We start from the raw sequence: 26,088 nt of genomic DNA, 5'->3' as shown, positions 1-26,088 counted from the left end.
TGGCTGAAAGAAATAATGTAAATATCAAAAATAGGATAGTCATCTGAACTTTCTCTATCAAAAATCTACACGTTTCATTTATTTTGTAAGAATAGAATAGTAACTCTGTGCCTTGAACTTGGTTGGAAAACCTGCTAGCGAATAGAAAACTGTAGGTTAACATAAAGTAACTCGAAGTCTAGTGATGTTTAAAGATAAAAATATTAATTAATTAACTAAGTTTCAATAAATGCATCTAACGGGAACGGGGTTTCGTACTTAGAAGTAGACCTTAAAATTATTGCCCACCAATTATGAAGGGAAACTTACTAATATTAAAAATGCGAAAGTTTGTATGAATGTCTGGATGTTTGTTACTCTTTCACGCAAAAACTACCGAACAGATTTTGATGAAACTTTACAGTATTATTGTTATAGTTAACCCAGAATAACACATAGGCTATAATTTATGACGATCAGTGACAAACTAAATTTCACGCGGGTGAAGCCGCGGGCAAAAGCTAGTCAGATATAAAATAATGTTAGTGTACTGCAAGATTTGTACGTAGTTACGTAGATACCTAAGTAGTTAGCTCACTAACGCCAAAGTCAGTAGCAGTTTTTATTCAACGCTGTATCGATAGTTCCATATAACTTGCATCGATAACTGTCTACATCACTACAGCTTCCCGAGTGGCGCCGGCGCGTCTGCGGCCGCGGCCTTTCGTTCTACAAAGGCTTTGTGACTCTGCTAATATCGTAATATCGATTATACAGGGTGTAAGAGAAACTTAAACGGTGAATATAAAGTAAAAATAATATCAATGAAAACTTTCAATCGGAATGTTTGCAATATTCTTAATTTATATTTCACTAGCTTTCCGCCCGCGGCTTCGCCCGCGTGGACTACATTTTTTTTTCCAAAATAAAATGTAGCCTATGTTACTCTTGGATAATGTAGCTTTCGAATGGTGAAAGAATTTTTAAAAACGGTCCAGTAGTTTTTGAGCCTATTCATTACAACCAAACAAACAAAATTTTTTACTCTTTATAATATTAGTGTAGATTATTGTAGTGGATTCATGATTTCTCATCCTATACTAATCTCAAACTGTAAGAACTGCTACTGCTACTATAATACGTAAGTATAAACTGAACATTTTCAGGTAGGTAGTTAATCAGGTGGATTTCAAGATTTTAATGTTCTAGGTATAATGATATTACCTAGGTATTAGGCAAAACATAATTGGTCTAAATGCTAATCATGCTTTTGAATACAGTCTCATTTTAACATTTTCTGTAAGACGACACAGCTGAAGTTTCTTAATCAATTTTAATCGAAATTTAACTTAATTGATAGTTGATGACATTTTTAGATATAAAATTAGGTCCAATTAAAAAGATATATTAAAATGACATGCTTTTGACTTATTAAAATCCAATCAAATCAAAATCGTTTGATTAAGAAAAGTTGCTTGTCCTTCATTCGTCTTTGTTTGTTACAAACTGATTTAATAATAATGATTGATTTCGTTATAAAATCGTTTTGATATTGCTTTCTAATAAATCAATTATGGTGTTGAACTCAAAATACATAGATAGAGAGCAGGGTAATAAAGGATTTGCCGTGAAAATTAAACATTTTCATTTACGCAAAATGTTTGTATCGCATCTATGAATAGAGGGTAATTGCATTGGTCCAGTCAAACCACTAGTTTGGAAAAGGAGGTTTAATCTTTAAAAGGACACCCAAAAAATTTTATATCACTCATCTAATTGAACGTAGTGTTGTGACATTTTGGTATCGTTTCGCTTCGCTCAATTATTTATACACATTCGTAAAGTTATTCGAAGTTTGGACGAAACTAAAGTAATTAGTAAACACTTTATCCACAATTAACCAGAGGTAGTCCACAGTTATGATTGAAATAGACCAGGCAGATTAATTTTTAATCAAAACAAATCAATGTGTGACTGCCCTACTAAACGACGCGTCGCGACGTTCAAATATCTAAGCATAAAAATTAACTCAAGCCTCTGATTGGCTTGAAGCTATCGAGTTTCACCATCTTGTTAGTGTTAGAACCTGATATTATCTTAGTTAAGACGATGTACAGACGACAGCATACCAGACTGATACCTACATTTTTGTTGCAAAATCACCCCTATTAGAAGTACATAACAGGCTACAATGTGTAGCTTGATGTACCTACACAATCATTATTGAAATAAAGTTTGCATTAATGAAATAAAGTGAATCATAGTAGTTAGCTTAAAGGTAGCATGAAGGCGCCTTGATGCAGGCCGCTATCAACCGGTCATTGGCCGTCCTATGACAGAAATGATGATGATATTGGTTGGCCGTGAGTTATTTTTTCGGCTTTTATTTCGGCCAAAAACATACTATTAATCAGCACTACCTAATCGTAGACGTGTGTAAAGTATTTGGGATTGCTTTCGCGAAGCCCCGCATGGCCGGTCACGGGCGCTGGCGAGCGTTCTCACGAATATTTATTTGTACGTGTGACATTGTATGTTTTGGCTTTGAACTGGTTATTTGGCCGGATGGTATAAAAAAATTTGCACAAAGATTGAATTAATCATAACATACTTACTAACTATAATAATTCATGATTACTTGTCTGGCAAAGGTGACTGAGATTCTTGCGCAGCGCAAGAATTCTTCTTAGCACTGGCCCATATATTGACCCGAAGCAGTGTTAGGATTAAAATAATACTGAGACGTAAACGTGCTTTTAATGAAATCACTTATGAATAAGATATTGGTTTTCTACTTAATATACTTATTATTAAGTACTAATTAATGTCTCTGCCTAAGACTACAACAGGCATAACAAATTAGATTAATTAATTTTTAATTTATCAATTTCCATTTCCTCTGAGTGCCATGTTTATGCTCTAGTTACAGTATTAACTTTATTTCTTTTCATGTGATAGTATCTCTGGACAGTGTCCTTGGAATCCAGCCAAGTCCAGAACCAAGGCTATGCTTTGCCAAGCAGGATATATCTATTAGGTGACAGTAAATTCCAAATTGGAAAAATTTGGTCAAACTAATAATGCTCTGTTAAATAGAATATTTGCCAATAAATACATATGTTATAGTCATTGTCATTATGGATTGGTAGTTAATTTATCTAACAATAATAACTGACCAAGTACAATCTATTCTAACTTATTCAATTACTTCTATCCAGTGTTGTTTATGTGTTGGCGCCGCTGTCTTCGCCTCTAGCAAGTGACAGTTACCTTACTCTACAGTGGCGCAAACTGGTGACTGCTGCTGAAACGATAGCCCTCATTGTGAACAATCATGTCCAAGTTTCCAAGCGACGTATCTCTTACCTCTACCAGTAGTGCCTAATTTCACCTTTTGTCCCCAGATCCTCAACCATGAAGAGATACTCCAAGAGCGTGGTGGTGCTGGCAGCCGTGTGGCTGGTGGTGGGGTCTACCGCCTCGCCGGTGCGGCGCTCTCCAGACCTGGAGGCTAGACGGAGGAGCGCCATCGACCGCAGTATGATCAGGTAAAGCGATCCTACAATGCAATTTTTACACGCATTATTAATACAGGTTACTTAATCTTTACCATTTGGGGTCACTTGAAAAAAGACACAAACTTGCGATTTTGCATTTTTCTTGAGAAAGGTTTTCTTATATTCAGTAACTTCTCTCCTTCTCTCGTTAATTTAGTAATTTACATACAGAGACAATTTTGTGATGTGAATAATAAACTTTTAGAATCCCATTTGCTAAATGAAGACTGCGAACGTCATAGTGTCCTCGTACGTTACTGTCGTAATAACTGACAAGTCTGCTTCATACTCGTACATAAATTCTGGTACGAAAAATAGACTTGTTCAATATTAATAAAATATCTTGTCCCCAGGTTCGGCCGATCGTACCCCCCAGAGCCATCGGCAGCTGACATCAGAGACACCCTCCCCCGCCCCTCGCGAAGAGGCAACAGCTTCCTCCGCTTCGGAAGATCGCAGCCTCTCGCTCTAACAGCCGACGACCTGTTCACCCTCCTCAGAAACTACGACGAAGACTATGACACCCCTGACAAGCGCTCCTCCAGCTTCCTCCGCTTCGGAAGAGGCCCCAGCTTCATCAGGCTAGGCAGGTCTGCAGAAGACGACAAGGCCACCTACGAACAGACCTCTGATTTGGTCGTCAGCGGATACCCTCAGAGGAAAAGCAGAGCGCGTGACCACTTTATCAGACTCGGCCGTGACAATGAGGAGCTGGATAAGGGTGAAATGGAAGAAGAAGAAAGAAGGAAGCGCTCCGCAGATGCGTACTGCCACGACTGTCAAGCGTAATGTGATTTTATCTATGGTCAGAATTCCTGAGCATTTTACTAGGATCTAGTTCTGATGAAGTGCTTGGATTTCTAAGGCTGTTTTCCATCTGTTCGACTTTTATGGATACAGCGTTGTCTATGGAAAATAACTTTTCGTATTCTTATACTCATCTTCCTTTAATCTGGGCTCAAATCTGTTGCTTTTTGTAAATCTATTTTCCATAGACGACCAAATTCTTCCTCCCACAGTTTTCTAACGGCTAACGATTCTAAAATGAGGCTAAGTTTGTGGTGCATTGATAAATGTATATGAATTTTAATCATACGTACTATAAAGTATATTTAATTATGTATTTACTATAATAGATGGAAATGTTAATTATCTAAGAATATTTTTCTTCAGAGATTCAAAATAGAGTTATTTCTATTTTAAAGCAAAATACGCTTAGAGGTACTTACTTATAATTATTTATCTTTTGTAGCTTCAATTTGATGAAAAAAGACGTTTTAACTACATAAGGCCACCACAAAATGTCCAATTTCTTCGGTTGAATTTAAACCATAAAATATAAGGTTCCAACATGGGGAACAATTTAAAATCTATGGTGGAAATTCTTCATATTGTGGTAGCTTACTGACTTTAATTAGCTGACAGTCGTACAAATTATTATATTCGCATCTTCGTTATATTTAGGCTCGTTTATTTTAAAAGAACTGACCACTAAACTCTACTTTGAAGTTTAACTATTCACTAATTCTAATGTAATAGATATTTTAAGTACATTTAACGGAGTGCAAGTATCTGAGAGATAGTTTTTAAGGCTGGGTAAAAATCTTTACTATCAGATACTTTCATGTAAAAGTCATTTACTATAGTTTAATGTGCGTTTGAAACTTGCATTATATAATGTAAAATGTTAAATGAATCGATGTTAAAATAGTTAAATGTAAAGTTGTTGCAATACCAAATAAATGGCATTATTATGTAATTAAAAGACTTAGTTATTACACTCATTTCTTTTCAATTTTTTAATAAACATGATATACGTTAACTGACTGTCTGCTTACATTCTCCTTTCATTTGTTTTTCCTTGAATATTATTTCAATCTATACCATGCCATGGGACAATTGGTCAGTTTTTACGATCTGAAATCAATGGGTTATTTATTAGGAACACATTAATCTAAAAATTGCCGACAGACTAACTATAGGTACTTCAGAGTACCTAATAGTAATCGAGACATAATAATATTCGAGATGAAAGATAGACAAAATTATCTTAAAATATAAAAGTGAAAAAACATGGTTTGATTTCCTTTGTCATCGGATTTAACATTTGTTTTCGATTACAAAGTAATTTAGTTAATTAACCCTAAATAAATCTTAAAGATTAAATTAAATGAATGATGAAATCGCATTCTGAAAAGCGAGAGTGTCAAATTTAATGAAAAGTTCTCAGACTATTGATTTTAAAAATACAAAGATCTTAGGTCGGTACTTAGAAATAATTTCTTGGAAATGGATTCGTTTATTTATTTAAAAGGCCATAACTACCTAAGTAGCATCCTTAACCGATTGAGTCTCAGACGGCATTAATTAATGTCATAACAATTGATTATCTATTGTGTCTAGATTCGCGGAGCTTGAAGGATTAATAAAAGTTCATCATCATTTCAGCCACAGGACGTCCACGCTGAACATAGGGCTCTCCCAATGATTTCCACATCACTTGGTTGGTAGCGGCCTGCATCCAGCGCCTTCCTGCTACCTTTATGACGTTGTCGGTCCACCTTGTTGAAAGTTAAATATAACAATAACTTAGCTAAGTGTAGAGATGACTTGCAAAAAGTCGCTTACAGAATGCAGAATGCTGTAGGTATGCAAAAAAACAAAAGGTAAAAAAGCGCATATTAGGTAAGGGGCTGTTCCTATGTCCAACAATGGAATCTCTAAAAAATATGTCATAGAAACACGGCGATGTGAAGAGTCACTTATTACTATAATTTTTATTGACTTCGATGTCGATTAACGAATATTTTCTAAATATAAATAAGTACAAGCTCTTCGAAAACCTTAATTTAGTTTTGTTCTTAGTTCATCAGCACTAATTATGTTACTGTAACTCGAACCCCAATTACAATTACCACTTAGTTAATTAATTGATTGACACTTCACAAATAAATATCGAAAAATGATATTCCCTAAGCTTGTTGTTCGTTCGTTAATTATTTTTTGTAACAAGTTTTTTCAAAAGCCCGGTGTCAGATGTTAGTTTAGCTGAGGTAAGTAGATGCCTTTCATTGAAAGCCTTCCTTATCTTGAACTTGATATTTTAAAATGACTTAGGTCTTCATCATTATTCATCCTTTAATTGTTACTTTAATAACAATCAGTATATTCTGTGACACATTTATTGTTAACTAGCTTTTGCCCACGGCCTCACCCGCGTAAATTTATCTTGTCACAGATCGTTATAATATTACTGTAATGTTTCATCAAAATCCGTTCAGAAAAATCCGTAGTTTTGTGTGAAAGAGTAACAAACAAACTTTTGACCTTAAAATTTATTTATAATATTAATAGGATAACTTGAAAATAACACCGTTTTACCCTTCCAGCTTGTTTGAGGATTTATAAATAGAAAAAAAGACCCATAAAAAAGAAAGATTTTCCATAACATATCAATCGTAGTTTCAGGAAACGTATCATGGTATTTGTGACTGAGGAGCGTCATAGGAATGGGGTCAACCCAATTTCATGGGAACCGCAAATTTTCAGGGGTTCCTGCGTTCTGGGGTCCTGTAAAACTATTTTGATACTTCTGTTTTATCGGGTGAAAATGGCGAAGAATCATCTGGTGAGTAATTCAAAGATTGAGCATTAGATTTTCTCTCAGGCCTAGTAATTAAAAAGATTTGGATTTTACTTAGAGATTCTGGGTTCGATGCCAGGAGCATCACACGTAATGATGGTTTTAATGCTGATTAATTTGTTGTTAGAATCATCTTAATTATTCTTCAATGGCAATGTGTGATACCAGGTTTCAAAGGGATTAATAGCTTACTTAATTTAAACCCTTATTTTAAGTTAGCCTTTTTCTACGAATGAATGCCCACAGAACTGTGATTATAACCATGGATTCTACGTAGGTACGTAATAACCTTTGACATCTGTTTCATTTTCAGCAGAAAGTTTATTTGTTTGAAATAATATCAGTTAATTTAATTGTTTTTTTTATAAACTAGGTTTTGTTTTTATTTCTTTGAATAATAAAATAATATCAGTTACCTTAAAGTTAGTGTTAAAAGCCGGTAAGCAAAGACGGCGTCATGGCCGGGGACGTTAGACTCGTCTTACTCCATAATTGGCCATTCGCCTTAATGCGGCCATGTTGCCGGCAGTTATCTAAACGACTATGAAATCATTTATTGAGTTTATCTTTATGCTTGAGATGGGTAAAGTAAATGAACCATTGAAAAAAAGATGCTGAAAGACATTGCCTATTTAACACGCAATGTTGCAAGCTTACGGAGCTGATTTAAGGCTGGGTTGCGCCATCTGACTTTAACTTTGACAAACGTTAAGAATCTGTCAAACTCTATACTTACAAAAAACTTCGGTTAACATTAAAGTTACGGTTAAAGTTAAGGCTGAGTTGCACCATTTTTAACAAACGTCAAAAATCTGTCAAACTCCATACAAAAAACACCGGTTTTCGTTAATTATAGTTACCGTTAAAGTTAGGTGGCTCCACCTAAGGATGTGGTGAAAGATGACAACTAGTTTATCTTAATGCCATGGCTATAGGTACATGGGTGTGAAAATGAATGGAACGTTCGCTGAAAATTAAAGAAAAGGGATGCAGATTTCCACTGCTGAACATAAGCCTCCCAGTAAGTTACTAAAACCTATTAATATCGCAAGAAAAATAGATGCCACATACCAAAACCTAGACACAAATAACTTGATACCTACGGCCAATATTAACCCAGGCCAGAAAACGTAGGTGTGGGATAATAAGATTACAGATCCGGCGGACTCTACCGAGCCGATTATGGGAAATGCAATATGTACGAGAACTGTCTGTTCAAGTGTTTAAATGTCAATAAGAGAGCAAGTTTAGTTTTGATTGATTCTAGTAGCAAATAAAACAGAATAAATAAATAAATATCCTTGGACATTTTACACTGCGCTTCTAGTCCCAAACTAAGCAAAGCTTGTACTATGGGTACTAGACAACGGATAGCAACGGAACATACTTAACTACTTTTTTTTTTTGTAAATACATACATATTATACATAGTAACACCCAGCCCCATCACAGAAATTAAAATTCATCATTTCAATTTCTGCCCGGCCGGGAATCGAACCCGGGACCTCTCGGAATAGTAGTCCGTTCCGAACCACTGCACCAAACGGCCGACTGAATGATTTAAATGTCGTCGGTTTAGTAATAGAGATACCTTCTTGGACCATAGTGGATGGCATTTACTTTAAAAATAATGTGGTAAGTATATTGATTTTGGGTACATGTAGAGCTGATGATCGATTCGGCAGAACAGTTCTCGAGTGGCGACCACGGGCCGGTAGACGTAGTGGAGGCAGGCCCTCCACTAGGTGGACTGACGAACTGGTGAAAGTGGCGGGAAGTCCCTGGATGCGGACAGCACATGACCAATCGTTGTGGAAATCCATACGAGAGGACGTCGTTTGGCTGAAATGAACGAACAAACGATGCTGTTAATAAGGCTGGGTAGAGAGAAATCAAAATAATTTATTTGGAAGTAATTTTCCAATTGAAACAGTCCTAAAAATATTTCTACAATCCCTTTTATAAACATTCAACACAATTACATCCTTTGTCTCACTCGCACAGGATATTAACGTGGGGAAATGAAAAAGGAAACCAAGATTAAAATATTTCGCAGCAAATGGCGGGGCTCGGTTATTTTAAGGCTAAGACTGATAAATGGAAATAAAACCTTTTTTAGTGAGCTGAACGTGGATCTTTAGTTATAAAAATGTACCTGTTTAAAATTTTGACAAACAAAGATGATAACAATATAATATAAGGCTGGGTTGCACCATCTTACTTTAACTGTAACAAAAATGTCAAAAATCTGTCAGACTTCATACAAAAACACCAGTTATCGTTATAGTTACGATCAAAGTTAGGTGGTGCAACTCAGTCTAAGGTCGTAGAGATGGACAGGATTTCTACACACCAAGCCCTAATTAATAGCCCTTTATTTCTAAAGAATCATGATTAACATAGGTAAAAAGATTTTTATAAGCTGTGAAAACGTGAATCTTCCACAGATTTTAAAGACCAATACAATGACGTCATTATTTTGTTAAGCTAATTAACAAACTTTTTTCAATTTCAAACCAAGTAAATTTACTGTTCATTAAAAATTAATTGAGTTTTTATGAATTGAATTATGCCCTTTGTTCTTTTAGAAAAGTTTAAAATTATTGGTACACATTTATTAGGAACTAGCTTTCCGCCTGCGGCTTCGCCCGCGTGGACTACATTATAAATATAGCCTTTAGTGGACCCACCTATTTTTTTCCAAAATAAAATGTAGCCTATGTTACTCGTGGATAATGTAGCTTTCGAATGGTGAAAGAATTTTTAAAAACGGTCCAGTAGTTTTTGAGCCTATTCATTAGAACTAAACAGAGTTTTCCTCTTTATAATATTAGTGTAGATATATTAATTGAAAATTGCTAACAAATCTTAAAAAAATAGTAACTATTTGCCGATAGATCTAACTGATTTAATTCGCAGTTTCATTGATTGTCGGATGAGCCAAACAGATCATTAGTCGGCGAATTAATCGCCATAGACAAAACGACAAAGCGAAACCAGCGACAAAAGACTGGCCACCATTCATGCTACACACTGTCCCGATGGATAATGCAAAACGAGCGCAAAGTTGTTCGGTGTACACCCGCGGCTTGACTTTGAGCGGGTTAAAAGTCATTTATTTTCTGCTAATAGGCTTTTAAAAAGCGCCTTTTACTTAAGTATTTTAATAATAGCAATAACTAAATATAACTTCAACCTTAGCTACGTTTCGTCTGAAAGACTTATGTTTGCTATCATCTACAGGGTGTTAGGTAAATGGGTATATGAGCCGACACTAGCCCATGTTAACATGGGCATATAAATGGTATGGTGAAGTCAGAAATTTGATATCATCATTTTGATTTTTTTAATTTTCATACAAAATAAATTTTATAAAATCCGATTTGTATGAAAAACAAAATCATTAAAATGAAGATATCAATTTTCTGACTTCACCATACCATTTATATGACCATGTTAACATGGGCTAGTGTCGGCTCATATACCCATTTACCTAACACCCTGTTGTAGGGCAGCGAAGATGTTGTAGGTGTTGATGATTGAAAGGCCGTGTTTCACTAATTAAGTTTATTGCCAGGTCTGCACAGTTTAAGATATTACTCACAATCACAAGTGTAATGGCCGGAGTACGAAACGCTACTGGGCGCGAAAGGCGCTCAAATACATACGTCACAAGATCGAACGAATGAAGGAATGAATGAGTTTTAGTGTTGGAACCCAACATGCTCCACCTCTACAAAAGGAGAGAACTCTTATTTATAAGCAAGTTACAATTACCAATAACAGCGAGCTATAATACATTAAAAAAGGAACTGTGACGCATGTATGGACTTACATAAGATATTAAGTTTCATATGAAAGGTGAATACATTTTTACTTATACAAAGCTTAGTTACTACTCAATGAACAACGATGTCCAAAGGGAAAACAAAAAAATGGGAGTACAGCGCTACAAGGCAACCTATTTGTCACTATGTTACCTAGTTAGTACTTAACACTACACTACACTGAGTAGGTACTAATCAAGTCATGAGCTAAGGTGGCAGTTGGCACATGTTAAATAGCAACAATAAACTAATATTTTTATTTCTCTCGCTCTCTCTAAGGTTCTCAAACCTCTTTTCGTGTATTTTTAGAAGAGATGTAAAGCGTAAAGTGCGGGCACTTTTTGCTTTATAACTATTTTTTTTACAAATTCTATTCCTCAATCTCCGCTCTTGGTAAAGCTTAGCTTAAGTTCAGCAACAAACTAAACAATTTTGGCTTTTTAAAGTAATTAAATTATAAATTGTGCAATACAAATTATTTGCAATAATAAAAGGGGCGTCGAAGTTGTTACATAAGAAGTTAACTATTTTTATTTACAGCACTGAATTTGGATAAACCTTTTAAAAATACCTTAACGTTTTATAAAGTAGAGTCAGAGAAAAAAAAATGGATTTTTAAGTTTTTTGTCTGAATACTTTTGGTGATCACTCGCAAAAATTCAAAGCTCTTACGCCTCGCGAACTGTATTCTATTCTAAGGCAATCTATTTTCACAAGTTTAAAATACATATTTGTAGTCACCTCGTCTGTAGCAAGCCTTAACCACTATTTATGCGGTGAAATGTCCATCGTGTATTGAGTATTGTCCGTCATTTGCTACGCGTTTAGAATGCTGTACTGATTACTTTCAGGCGATTTCGTTAAATCCTGAAACAAATAACTATGTAAAAAGTTTAAAAGATATTACTAAGTATCGGTATTCTCAAAATGACCTTACCTATATGTAAACTTAACTAACCCTCTTCCAAACACCTTGTATATTTAAAACATCATCATTTTAGTCATGGTTCAACGATGAACAATAGACCAATTATGTATTTAATTAATTAAATAAAACTAACTAACCGTCCTATTTCATATGCTGACAATAAGTTATTAGTGCGTAATGTAATGCAATGATTTAATTAAGTCTGAACCAATAGTTCCAGAAGTAATTTATTACAGTTTACTAAGCTTCCTTTGTCTGACTATAACTTCGAGTATTACTAAAACTAGCTTCTGTTCCCGGCTTCACTTGCGTGGTTTTCGATCTGACATCTGCCGTTCAAAGACGCTTTAATGCTTACAAAACTGTGCAATTTTATAAATTTAACCCATCGAGAAAAACGCTATATTTCTCGCAAAAGTATACATATAATAAGTTTCATGATATACCCCTAATTTTTTAAATGTTCCAATATACTCTTGTCGTTTTCCATCCCGTTCAAGTTTTTTATTCGCGACAAAAAGTAGACAAGTCCTTCTCGAAATTCCAATCTCATTGTACTGACACCAAAATCATTAATTGATTCAGTGGTTTATACTTCATTGAGTCCTAAAATATCCTTTACAACTTTATTAAGCCTTACGCCCGTATTCACAAACGATGCTTGCTTAAGTGAAGTATCAAATCGAACGCACAGCGTTGAAAAGACCTCTGTGATTGGTTCGTGTGTCACCCTGTGCGTCTACACGCACTGTGAGACCTCATAGTAATGTTTGTGAATACGGGCATTATCAGTCATATCACACACAAACAAAAATGTCTTCTATTGGAAACAGTGAACATTTGGTAACAGTCAACAATCGTGTTTTTACCATAGCTCAGTCTTCAGTCAACATAAACCGAGCTCAAGGAGTGTTTATAGTGTTGGCGACCTTAATAAAACGTACTATGCTGTGGCACAAAATAGATGGGGGCAGAAGACAATCTACGAGGGGTGTTCACAAAGTAATAAAAATAGGATATTTCTAGTCATCACAAAAATCTGAAAAAAATTGAGTAGGCAGCTTAATCTTCACTAAAAACTGGTAAAAAAATAATTTAAGTTTACCATTGCGTTTAAGAACCTGAACATGACCAGGCTCTCCAAAAAGGACTAAAAAGGACTCTGCCTCGACAATTCCTCAAATATCAGGTCCCTGAATTACTTTTTAAATCTGAAAAAGAGCTATTAATGTAGTTAGTTGAGAGTCAGATCTAGAGAATATGATTTGTTTTTGAGCATTTAAAAAATTTTTTTTGCTTCCACTACAACTTCATGGTTGTGTACAGGTGTGTTGGCCACAGAAAACAAGGTGACGCGTTCAGGTGAATGTAATTCCTTCTGTTACTATCTGTTTTGTGACTTTGCGGGGAGTTCAGTAACAATAAATTACTAGAACGCTATGCTAGTTAGCAACAGAGCGGCTTGAGATTTATCTGCTATCTTATATCGGCTAGTGATGTGTGGATATTTGTAGATGTCGATAAACTATCAACTCGTTCATCCACGAGAATAGATAAGCCGTTTGAAAAATACAGTCAAACCATACATTTACAAATGTAAAAGCTTATCTTGGATGCACATGTCAATCATATATTTTTGTTGGAAAATAGCAACTACATAAGATTTCACATTGTTTTTTACAGTTACTTTTTGTTTAATTTAAGTAAAATATTCTAGTTGTTAAGAGTCTTGTACCGTGTGTACTCAATATTTTTTTACCAATATTGTTAACCTGTGATACTTATGGCAGCTGAAAAGGCATTCTTGAATCGTAAAGCACAGCTTAGTGCAGCAGCCGCTAGAAGAACATGCTGTTTGTAAATTTTTGTAGGCAAATAAAATACTTTTAACTTTTTTATGTTGATCGCTGAATGAATCTGAATCGTGGTTTGTAGTAGTATATCCTTTATTTTTATTTACCTACTTTGGAAAGACTTACATATCGGGCTTTGTACTAGTATTACTTACGTCGACAAGCAGGCTACTATTTACTTAGCTGATATGATGATGATACCAACAAAATTTCTAATTTACTGCACTTACCAGAGACCAAACTTTTGTCGAGAGCCAATCATCTTCATCATCATCATATCAGCCACAGGACGTCCACTGTTGAATATAGGTCTCCCTCAATGATTTCCACATAGCACGGTTGATAGCGGCCTGTATCCAGCGCCTTTCTGCTTTATAAGGTAGCAGGACGTCCACTGCTGAATATAGGGAGGGAGGCCCCATTGATTTCCACATCGTACGGCTGCTAGCGGCCTGTATCCAGCGCCTTCCTACTACCTTTAGGTATTTGGTAGAGCCAATAGAGCACATTAAAATCAGAGTTGGAGCTCTTATACTTTATCGATATCGATAAACTGACCACTGCATTCAAGCCAGCACTACCACGCACCTGTCTCTGCGGGCGATGCATAAAAGCTGCGATATACTGCCGGCACGTGAGCAATTTGCAGCAAAACATGATATTATTAGGTATATGATGTTAACACCCCATTCAAGTCTTAGCTGCTAATGTTCTAAGAAGTTTTTTTATTTTAAACGTGTCTCAATTTGTATGAAGATAGTTACGAATATTATTAATGGTGAGCAAAATTGTAGGTTCCTTCAAACTGAGAACTGCTAAAGTTATAAATAACTTGAAAAAATCGAACTGCTTAAGGCGGGAATCCAACCCACGACCTTTCGGTTTTCAAGTTACTTATAATTTAGTTCGGGAAGCGACATTGAAAAAGTCCCTGATAACCTAGCTAGACCACTAATTTTTTAGATAAACTTGGCCTGCATCTCACCTAATATAAAATGATGACCGAGGGTGGAAGCGAAGTCGCATGCTCAGCCGTAGAGGACATACAAAGAGAATAAAGTAGCTTTATTCCCTTTATCTGAAACACACGTTTTCTACATCTGCATTCACAAAGTAAACAATAAATCAAGATTTGTTGAGACTATAGGTTTAGCGGTTAACTCAGTCTGTGCCTGAGGTATCGGATAAACACGGGAGGGAGTTTTTAAGACGACGAACGTCAGCAAGACTTCAAATACACTCAACATCAAATAAACCGCACCTTCCGCGACGCGAACTTTAAAGATTTTCTTCTGACACAATCATGGTACCCCAACAATATTGGCGTTATTTGAAAGCCCAATAAATATCCTTAAAGAAAAACGCATTTCATTTCTAAATAAATGATTTACATATACCATAAATGTGACTTGAAAAGAGACCTCACTTTGGGCTCACCTCTGGGATCAGTTAGACCAATTTTTATGGTTATAAAACCAAATAATGATCACACGCGTCCTCTTTAACAAATGGATAGCTATTAATCCCATCTTAACAGTTTTATAGCCATAAAAGTTGGCTGAAGCGTAACTACCTATTTTTTGAAGAAGTGACTCTGGATCCTTCTAAAGACACATTTTTGGGGTAAAAACCTTTCCTTTAATGAAATGAAGTTTAGAACTAGGCTTTTAAATGGTGCCAATGTTGGTGGGAAGTGAGAATGCATACGTTTGAAAGTGCTTGTCGCGGGAGGTGCGATTTATTTGATGTCGAGTGTATTATGTTTCAGATTTCATACTCTGACATGTCATAAATGTCAATGCCACCCCTCCCGTGCTCCCATACTTCAAGCACTGACGAGCCAAGCGCAAGACCTGTAGATATTAATTATTCCTTTCGTTCTCAATAATGGCGGTGCATTAGCAAATGTGTGTACAATGTACATTCCCGCTTGTTTTCAAACACATCTTCTAATGAGTGAAGACTATATTGCCTCAGTTATTGATGTAATTAACCATCGGATTCCGGTTAAGTCAATTACTACTAAGAGCTAAAATATGTACCAAACTTGAGTGAATTTCAGTGATTGTGACACAGTAACAATTTAAACTTGGTATATTGTTAAAGATATAATTTAGTTTGTGTTTAGTATAAAGTCAATATTTTCATTTATTTTCTGAAAATTGTTTAGACAATATCTACGTAACGTTCTTGTTAGCTACGAACTTACCTATAGATAATTTATAGGTATTTTGTGGGCTGCTAAGATTCATCATCATCATCATTATTTTACTCATAGGACGTTCGCTGCTAATCATAAGATTCTCCCAATGATCATCATAAAACATATAGAATGATCATCATAATGTTAAGATTAGATTATTTACACAATAGAAACATGTTATGTCACTATTATGCCAACTCGGTCAAACTCAATTAAGGCAACTCAGTTATATGCCTATTTCCTTTTTTTTTTTCGATTAATGAATTAGTATGTATTGAGTTATTATGGGTTTCAATACCTAATCTATCTTAGATAAGTTATCTTTGAACCATTAGTTTGATAGTTCAATACCTATTAAACAAATAGTTCGACTGCATTTGAGAAATTTCAAGATTAACTTGCAGCAACAGACTAGCAACTTCTCAGCTAAGGTTTACCACCAAAAACATTCTGTAAAATACTAGCCAAGTCTCGATGGAGCTGCTTATTTATCTCTAAAAAGTAATGAAATCTAGACAAAGTCGTGCCAAGTCTATGGTTCCTTACTGCGATTTCTTTATTATTATAGTTAATGTTGTGTGACTTGGCCGTTGAAGGGTGACAAAACCAGGTGCTCCATGACACCATTGCACCAATCTGTCGCCAGAACCGCTACCCATTGACGATGGAAAATTGCCACTTGGAAAACGTTGATTCAACAATAACCATTCAATTGTAGGTTCAGTAAAGCTGCGTATTTATAATACTTATGTATGATTATCTTAATAAAGATTGTTCAACGGCCAAGTCACACAACATTAACTATAATAATAAAGAATTCGCAGTAAGGAACCATAGACTTGGCACGACTTTGTCTAGATTTCATTACTTTTTAGAGATAAATAAGCAGCTCCATCGAGACTTGGCTAGTTTTTTACAGAATGTTTTTGGTGGGATTTCACTTCTTTTTATAGAACGTGGCAAAATTATTTAACGTCGTTTTATCGACATTTTTTTACGATATTACACAAATAAACTCAACGACCTTTAAAATGGACACAACGAATCAGAATTGTTTTAATAACATAACCTTAGCGAACCTTACAATATAATAAACGAAATCAACGAAATGCAAATTACACAACATTCAACTTAATCGATGACTTTCTCTAGAAAGGAAACAAATCTGGACACCGCTTGCTAGTGCTAGCGCCATCTAGCGGTGAGCGATACAGGCGAACACCACGGTGCCGGAGTAGTATTATGAATGTGGTGTTACTCCAGATCTTCGATTTTCCTAGTTTTTATAGTTTTCCCTTTATGTGGCCATTAAACCCTAACTCTGTACCTACCAAATTTCAGCTCTCTGAGTTTATGAGAAGTACCTACTAGTTCTATTTTGATGATCATCAGTGAGTGAGTGAGTGAGTGAGTGTCGTAAATGCGAAACTTTGCTTTCGCTTAACTTCGTAACTAAATGACCTACAGACTTGAAATTTTGGATTTTAAGTATGTGATTATAGCTTACTAGATGACGAAAATTTCTGCGTTCTGGTCTTATCCAGAGGTTCTCAAATAGGGGCCTGAAAATGCGGCGGTTCCAGTAAAGGATGGTACGGCAGTGTTTGCTTCGCGCTCGACTTGGCGGGGGCACTGCCGTGCCCCCAGATCGAGCTAGTTGCATCTATTTAACTAAATCTTAACATTGAAGTGTTATTTAGGGTATTTCTTCGGAGGCAGAATTTTCGATGTCTTTGGGTATAGTTCTGTAACCAACTAACAAAATGGCATGCAATATTTTTTTTCGTATAGCTTAGCTATAGCCCTATCTGGCGCAAATTACATTTTTGACATAATTGCTGTCTTTATACAACATAAAAATATTTGAAGTATGATTCTCTGATTCATATGGTGTGTCCGTTAGCCATTTTCCGGAACAAAATAGTTGATGTAGCATTTTCCTTTTGATATATCAATATAGATTAAAATTATTTCGAAAGCTAATGAGTTGTCCTTCTACAAAAAAAATGTGTCATAATTTTAATTAAGTTAGTTTGTTCGCAAAAAAATAAATAAGCAGTGTCCGGCATAAAATACTGATTCATATGGCGTGAGCTGTTCTTGACCATAACTGGTCAGGTTTTAATCATGAGAGTCTGGTTTCTGGCGTGGAGGCAAGCCCATCTTGCAACGGATGAGCTAGAAGGCAGACGTGGAGCTGGTTGGCTTAGAACCCGGTGTGACGAAGGCAAATACTTGATTCATCTGTGCTTGGTTCAGGTGGCATGCTGATTACAATGCCTACTTTATAAAATTACATTATTGCATTAAAAATCTAATCTGTCTTTCTTGTGATGCTTTTGGGTTATATATTCATGTAGAAAAATGACAACACTGTAGTCTGTATGTATGACGAGTTTTGCTCGATTTTAGGCAAAAAACTGATTTATCTGTGCGTGATTCATATGGTCAGGGCCCTATATGAATCATAAAATTAATTAGTTTTTGGTCTTTCAAGCACCAAAAAAGGGTTTTTTAACTAAGAATGACATCCCAGACTGCAACTCACTTAAGACCAGGTGCGATTGTGGTCTTTTTATGAATAAAAAAAACATTATCATTTTTATGTTAAGAATAATTTGTGGTTAAACAGTAAATAAGTAGTATATCCGTTTAGCTAGCAACCATAGCACAAGCATATTTGTTGCTTATTTTGTAGCTAAATGGCGCTGTATGAAATTGCCCAACGACTTATTTATTTTTATTATATAGCATAGTACATAATGCGGCGTCCATAGCACATAATAATATACTGCTGAGCATAGGCCTCCAATGATTTCGAGATTAACTGATTGCCATTGCCACAACCTCTATAAGCTCATCTCACCTTCTTCACCTTGTAGGTGGAAGTCTTAACAACAATAGCTTGGATAAGTGATACAGCTCGGTAGTGTCATCTAAAATACCTTAGTGCCATAAAATGAAAGTCTACATCCAGTGTGTGTTTATCAGTGATGACAAATTGTACTGAAAAGCGGCCTCTCACTGTAGGCTTACGAAGCACAAAGTTGCATAGTGTACTATGGAGTGGACTATGCTTGTTTTTTTTATGCAATAGAAATTGTAATGAGGAGATCCGTAAACGATCTAAAGTCGCATGGTGGCATAGTCCGATGTTTTAGCAAGCTGAAGTGATAATGGGCAGGACACATAGTATACAGAAATGATGGCCGATGGGATAGCACGTTTCTGGAGTGGAAGCTACATGCCGGAAAGCTCAGTGTAGAACGTCCTCCCACAGGAAGGCGCAGGATGCAGGCCACTACCAAGTGGTCATTATGGAAATCATTGGGAGAGGCTTATGTTCAGTTGAAATGATTATGATGATGACAAAATATTAAGGATGTATACTAAAGTTTCAAAAAAATGTTTTTTCACGAATTATTGTGGAATCGTTGCATTTTTTCATAACAACAGATCATTGTTTTTGTTATAATATGATTATTTTCTGAATTTAGAGCCAATTGTACATAAATATCATAAATTTTATTTCTATTTTTGATTAATATGTAACACATTTTGATTCATATGGGCACAAAATATTTGAACGTCGATATCTTGAAAACTACTTTACAAAAACGAGTCCCTTATCCAAATATATGTTATTGGGTGTACCTATTTTCATATGAGTCTATGTTACAAACCTAAAATTGAATTTGAAATTTGTCCATATGAATCAGCCGAAGAATGCGATTCCGAAGAAGTGCCCTTTAGCATACTTTGTATGTTCTAAGCTGTTAGAAATCTTTATCAAAGAACTGATTCTTAAGTCCGTATTAGAAAAAACCATTATAACTCGATTAAATCTGTCGTAGATTCAGGAGATGCCGGAGATCAGTCTAAATCAGGGATGAACAGACTTACTGGGACCACGGGCCACTCGAGCATATTATGAGCTAAAATCAGGCTGCAGAAAATCAAAATACTTACTGTGTAATTTCGATTTTTAATGTCGTCGCTCTGGCGGGCCGCACTAATGTACGGGGGGCTTGCATCCTTGGTCTAAATATCGAAATACAATTAATCAAATACCTCAATCTAGGTTTCAAATATGGAGTTTGGAGTTTCGTTCAGAAATACACACCTTGGTTGATAACTCTACAGGAGATACGAATATTTAAAAGAGCACTAAATGGAAGATCAACAATGGCCTTGATTCATACTAAATCGTAACAAATACAGTCACAGTAAAACCATATTCATAAACATTTAAATAACACCCACATCATCGACATGAATAAACTTCTACTAGAATAGTCTGCAAATCATTTCTGTGAGATAACTTGAAACCGATTGAAAATTTTATTGAAGAGCATGTAGATGTAAGAATAATATTTTTACAGTGTTACCGTCCGTCCTTCTGACCAGGCAATGTTTGTGTGGGACTAGGGAAGATCGTGGGAACTATATAATTTGATAATAAAGGTCAAGCCACACATCTATTAGCTTTTCCTGGTAGTTATGATTGGTATTGGATGAATACGTACGCAATTTGAAGCCACTGGCTGATTCATTAAAAAGATAAAATGTGGGTTACAATGGGATATTTAATTTTCAAAGTATAAACCACTGACACGACGCTTTTTGATACGTTTGATACTCGGCTTAGTTATTTATCTAAGCGGACATCAAATGCTTGAATTTTTATCTCTATATTACTAGCAGCCGCCCGCGATTTCGTACGCGTGGATCCCGTTTTACCCACTTAGGGGTTGAATTTTGCAAAATCCCGTCTTAGCACCTACGTTCTAAAAGGAACCCCCATGCATGAGACTCCTAGCACTTGTAGTTTCTGAGATTTCGTGATGAGTGAGTCAGTCAGTGACCTTTCGCTTTTATAGACATAGATTAAGACTGAGTTGCACCACCTAACTTTGACCGTAACTTCAACTATAACCGGTGTTTTTTGTATGGAGTTTGACAGATTTTTGACGTTTGTCAAAGTTAAACTAAGATGGTGCAACCCAGCCTACGCTAAACTTACCAGTCAGTCAGCTAGTGATGTGCAGTGTTAGTATAAATAACAGTTATAATAGGAAACAAGTGGCATCTGTTACAAAGTGCAATGCTTGCGGTAGGTCGTATCTGGATAATCCAATAGAGCTCAATGCGACGCCCTAGACCGATGTGCACGCAGCCTACACGTGTCCGGAAATGCCGTTTATTGTAGGCCACCGGTTCTCAACATCCGGTGTAATTTATTTATATTTCGGTACACCAACATTATCTAAATATATGTTACGGTTAATGTGATAAATTGAAAATTATGAATAATCGCCGGTTATTATGAAAAATTACCGACAGCCGAGGTAAAAGTGATAAATGAATCACATTTATCAGTGATTATTTAATAATGCAACCTTAATACTAACAAATATCATAAAAGAGAACACCGGCTCGTGTACAGCGCCGGTGTACAGCCACAAATTTGCGCATCAAATTATCCACCATTATTCAGGACACAACTGCCCCCAATTAAGGCCAGCAGTTGTAACCATTTCTTCCGCATCAAAAGGGGTGCTTTTACATCACAGTTTGGGAACCATAATCCTGTGGGCAATAATTAGCTTAGGCGCCTTACGTAAACAATGCGTGTGTCGCCACGCTGCAGCCGTGTATGCTGCACTTTATGACTTTAGAGGCTTAAATCAGGGGAACTGTATTGTTAACTCTTTACATTGGAGATTGGAGAGAAGAGCCTTAACTTCGAACTCCTCTCATATTCTTCTGATTATAGTTCATGCCTCCTGCTAGGTGGACCGACGATCTGGTAAAGAACGCGGGAAGAATCTGGATGCGGGCAGCGCAGGACCGTTCATTTTGGAAAACCTTGGGGGAGGCTTTTGTCCAGCAGTGGACGTCATTTGGCTGAAACGAACGATTTTGTCGTTGATCCAATGACAGTTTAACTTTCCACCGGGACATACTTGACCTTCACTGGTTGGGTTTTATTGGCGGTCAAGCTGTAGATCCTGGCTACACAGGAGTTGCAGCGGTGGGAACGAGAGGTGGGAATAGTCCCCTTTTAATTGTTTACTATGATAACAGTAGGTACCTAGCGGAATAGACATTATCAGTAGTAATGACATTTATGTAAAGAGTGTAGCGGTTATAATGTGACAATACTATTTGTGTTAATTACCTTTCGGTAATTTTGATGACAATGTGAATGACAGTTAATTGATGTCATTAAAAGGGTATTGATAATATCTGCATGTCTAGTTGTACAGTACACAGCATATCAGACTACATGGTATGTTGCAAAACAGCCTCTTATTTACACCGGCTTAAAATGCTTTTGTTAGTAATTAAGTTAATTAGATGTGCCATCATGTAGAGATTTTTAGATCTGTCAAGATTTCACAGCCAGTGTTTCGGGGACCAAATTGGCTGCCTGTCCGGTTGACTGATTTATTGTTATTTATTAGGTGCGAAAACCAAATCACTTAGGGTGGGTTGCACCATCTTACTTTAACTTTGACAAACGTCAAAAATCTGTCAAACTCTATACAAAAAGCACCGGTTATCGTCATAGTTACCGTTAAATTTAGGTGGTGCAACTCAGCCTTAAAGAACCTTGTTTAGACAACAATTAACAGGAATATAGAGGTAATTTTATTGTCATTTTGTAATTAGTCTGGCAACTTGAGTTAGCTTAGGGATTAAGAACTTATGTAACCTCAATCAAAACACACAATATGTACCTACGAAATAGGTATAACTCTGAAAAATAACCAAGTTCTCATTATAATAGGTACACCTCACAGGCTCAGACCAATGCGAGTACATTGTAAAATCCAATTAACTAAATAACTTGAATCGAGGTTTAAACTATCGCAGTTAATAATAACATTAATTCCACGTCAATCCTAACTGCAGATAATTAATCTGAGTTAGCAGATTTGACCTACTTATAACTAGAGACGGGTCTTGTCACTCCCCTATTGCTATGACCTTGTCTCGAAGTGAATCCGAGCTCTATTGTCTACTAGCTTTTCATTCTGAAATTGTTACCCTACCTCGCGTGATACTCATAAAAAACTATTACCTTAATTAAATGCCTTCTTATGCTAATGTTGATTCGTCCAGCTTAGCGTATCGATATGTCGGCGTTCGCCGGGCTTACATTAATGACATTAACTCGGCTTGCGGGACAGTGGTGGGACACATGGACATAATATCGATATTTTAAAATTACATTCTCACAACAGCAACTCCATAGAACGACTGGTCGTCCAAGGAAAAGTCGAAGGAAGGCGTATGTGACTGCACCAGACAGTCTGCCAACAGAGAGAGATGGCGGGAGATCGTGCGGAGAGTTGTATCCGCCTCTACAACCGATTGAAACAACGCCTCAACGTGACCACGACCGTTCTGCCAAGAGTGAAACGAATAAGAAGAAGAATAGCCAGCCAATATTTACACAATAAGGCTGAGTTGCACCACCTAACTTTAACGGTAACTATGACGATAACCGATGCATTTTGTATGGAGTTTGACAGATTTTTGACGTTTGTCAAAGTTAAAGTAAGATGGTGCAACCGTGAAACTGTGGTCCAGCAGTGGGCAGACCACCTCGCCGTTGCCGAGTCGGGCCGCCGAACCTTGGATGCGCTCGCGCCGACCATAGAAAGGTGGCTCGGGTGCAACCCACCCTAAGACAACAAAAGGCATCATCATCATCATTTCAGCCACAGGACGTCTATTACTGAATGCTCCCCCAATTCATTTGCAGATCCATTGGCCAGTTAGTAGCGCCTTTTTGCTACCTTTATGTGGTCGTCTGTCCACCTTGAGGGTGGGCGACCTACGCTGTGCTATAACTATAAAACCATTATTTTTGTTACAAAATAGTAGCTAAATATTAAAACTACTTAGACCATGCCATAGATCTTGGCTTGATGAATGATTCGTATCTCTATAAATAGATTTTTATTTTACATTTTGTATACGTAATTAAATTACCAGTTGTTTTTGCTGAAAAATTGTCAATTACAACAAAATAATATGAAATTCCTATTAATACTTATTAATACCTATTAATACTTGTGGTAAACGCGTTGATGACATTTTGTAAAAGCTTTCATCTTTTTCTAAATCGATTAAGGGACTTCAAAGCTCCACAAATACTTTCTCAAAGTTCCTAATAATACAGTAACCTACCTAATAATACAGTAGTATATTCTTACGAATTTCAAATACAATCTTAAGATCTACCGTAGCTTTTGCAGTAACACATACATAATTAGGTCTATGCAATATTGTGTCTAGGTGGACCGACGATCTGGTTAAGGTCTCTGGAAGAACCTGAATGCGGGAAGCGCAGGATCGTTCTTTCTTTGGGGAAGGCCTTTGTCCAGCAATGGATGAACGAACGAAAGAATATTGTGTCATTGAATTAGGTAGCTATGTTACATAGGTCTTCATAATGATAACTGTGGGTAGCTCAGACCTTTCATAGTGTACCTAAATTGCAAAAATCATCCCAGCGTTATAGCTTTACTCATGTGGCTGGTATTTAAGTATGAGAAAGTATACTTATTGTCATCTTGCGACCTCATTAAGTATTTTTAATGGGACTAAAGCGTCGCATCTCACCTTAGCATGTGACCATTAAGAATATCATGATAATACAGCTCAGTCTCCTTAAGAATAGGCACAAAATGATGCGATTATTAAAATATTACACACACAAGGAGTAGGTACCTAGTTGTTACGTGAACTACATACTCAATTTCATTTATAATGACACAAAACTAAATTAGGTTGCTTATTCGCACTCGATCAAGAAACAATTTATTCGTTTCAAAGAAACCAAAATTTTCGTTAACTTAGATCTTATTAGGTTTTACTTAAGTCTTGAAATTTTTGGTTAAAATTTCAAAAACCTAATTACTCATAACTAACCTATTAAACCTGTAAAAACGCCTTTAAAGTATTTGCAGAAAATAAATTTCTTAGGCTGAGTTGCACCACCTAACTTTATCGGTTACTAAACGATAACCGGTGCTTTTTGTATGGAGTTTGACAGATTTTTGACGTTTGTCAAAGTTAAAATAAGATGGTGCAACCCAGCCTTAATTATGTCTTTTGGATATTATCTAATTTTCAATTTAACACACAGCAAAGATCCATTCAAAGACAAGATGGCCGTCACTTGCAGTCTTTGTAGCATAGATAGCAAACGACGACGGCCGAGACATTGTCTTTGATTCAATGGTGTTATGTTAGATAATGAGCTGTATGTTAATGCATGTCTTATACTGAATGAATGATATTGGATATAGATTAAATCATAAATGCCACTTAAATTAATTGAAAAACGTATCACTAAGTTGTGTAAAATGTTGTGTGCCTAAATTTTAGAACATGCAAAATTATAATTATGTTTGTAAAATATTTATGTAATTAATTGTAACCCAGAAAAATGGAATACCTTTCAAAATTTTAAATTCTCCTCTCTGCCAGATAAAACAGAAAGGTACACAGTTGGTAACTAGGCTTTATGTATCCACCATTGTCTCTCTTCACCAGAGTATACAGGGTGTTAGGTAAATGGGTATATGAGCCGACACTAGCCCATGTTAACATGTGCATATAAATAGTATGGTAAAGTCAGAAAATTGATATCATCATGTAAATTATTTTAATTTTCATACAAATCTGATTTTATAAATTTTATTTTGTAAGAACATTTAAAAAATTAAAATGATGATATCAAATTTCTGACTTCACCATACCATTTATATGCATATGTTAACATGGGCTAGTGTCGGCTCATATACCCATTTACCTAACACCCTGTATACGAGTAGAGTATAAGTGGCTTGAACAGAGACTCTCCTACCTATGATAATATTAAGATTTAAAAATGCAAGGGAATGGGGTTTTTTATATACAAGAAACTATTTTCTAGAATACTATTAAAGGCCGCGTAAATAATAACGCTTAGCTCTTATCGAACTATCGACATCTTCCATTTCTATCGACTATCAACAACACTAGCCAGTTCACTTTGAAAATTCGATTAACGCGATACACTTAGAATATTGTCCAGTG

At 36.0% G+C, this 26,088-nt stretch overlaps 1 protein-coding gene across 1 annotated transcript; it reads left to right on the top strand.

Moving 5' to 3' along the window:
- The first annotated feature begins 3,388 nt into the window (after positions 1 to 3,388).
- LOC135081264 (FMRFamide-related peptides-like) lies at positions 3,389 to 4,755 on the top strand. The gene is made up of 2 exons (XM_063976003.1): positions 3,389 to 3,527; positions 3,890 to 4,755. The coding sequence occupies exons 1-2, from the start codon at positions 3,394 to 3,396 to the stop codon at positions 4,323 to 4,325; spliced, it is 570 nt and encodes a 189-aa protein (XP_063832073.1). The 5' UTR covers positions 3,389 to 3,393; the 3' UTR covers positions 4,326 to 4,755.
- Positions 4,756 to 26,088: the final 21,333 nt, after the last annotated feature.

The sequence above is a fragment of the Ostrinia nubilalis genome, chromosome 19 (assembly GCF_963855985.1).
Source record: "Ostrinia nubilalis chromosome 19, ilOstNubi1.1, whole genome shotgun sequence".
Lineage (NCBI taxonomy): Eukaryota > Metazoa > Arthropoda > Insecta > Lepidoptera > Crambidae > Ostrinia > Ostrinia nubilalis.
The sequence above is the reverse complement of the archived record's forward strand: the minus strand, read 5'-3'. Positions and strand labels throughout refer to the sequence as shown.

Excerpts from the sequence above, each read along its gene's own strand:
- LOC135081264 (XM_063976003.1), top strand. The coding sequence starts at position 3,394 with ATGAAGAGATACTCCAAGAGCGTGGTGGTGCTGGCAGCCGTGTGGCTG. Across the intron at positions 3,528-3,889 it reads ATCGACCGCAGTATGATCAG|GTTCGGCCGATCGTACCCCC; the intron begins GTAAAGCGATCC and ends TCTTGTCCCCAG.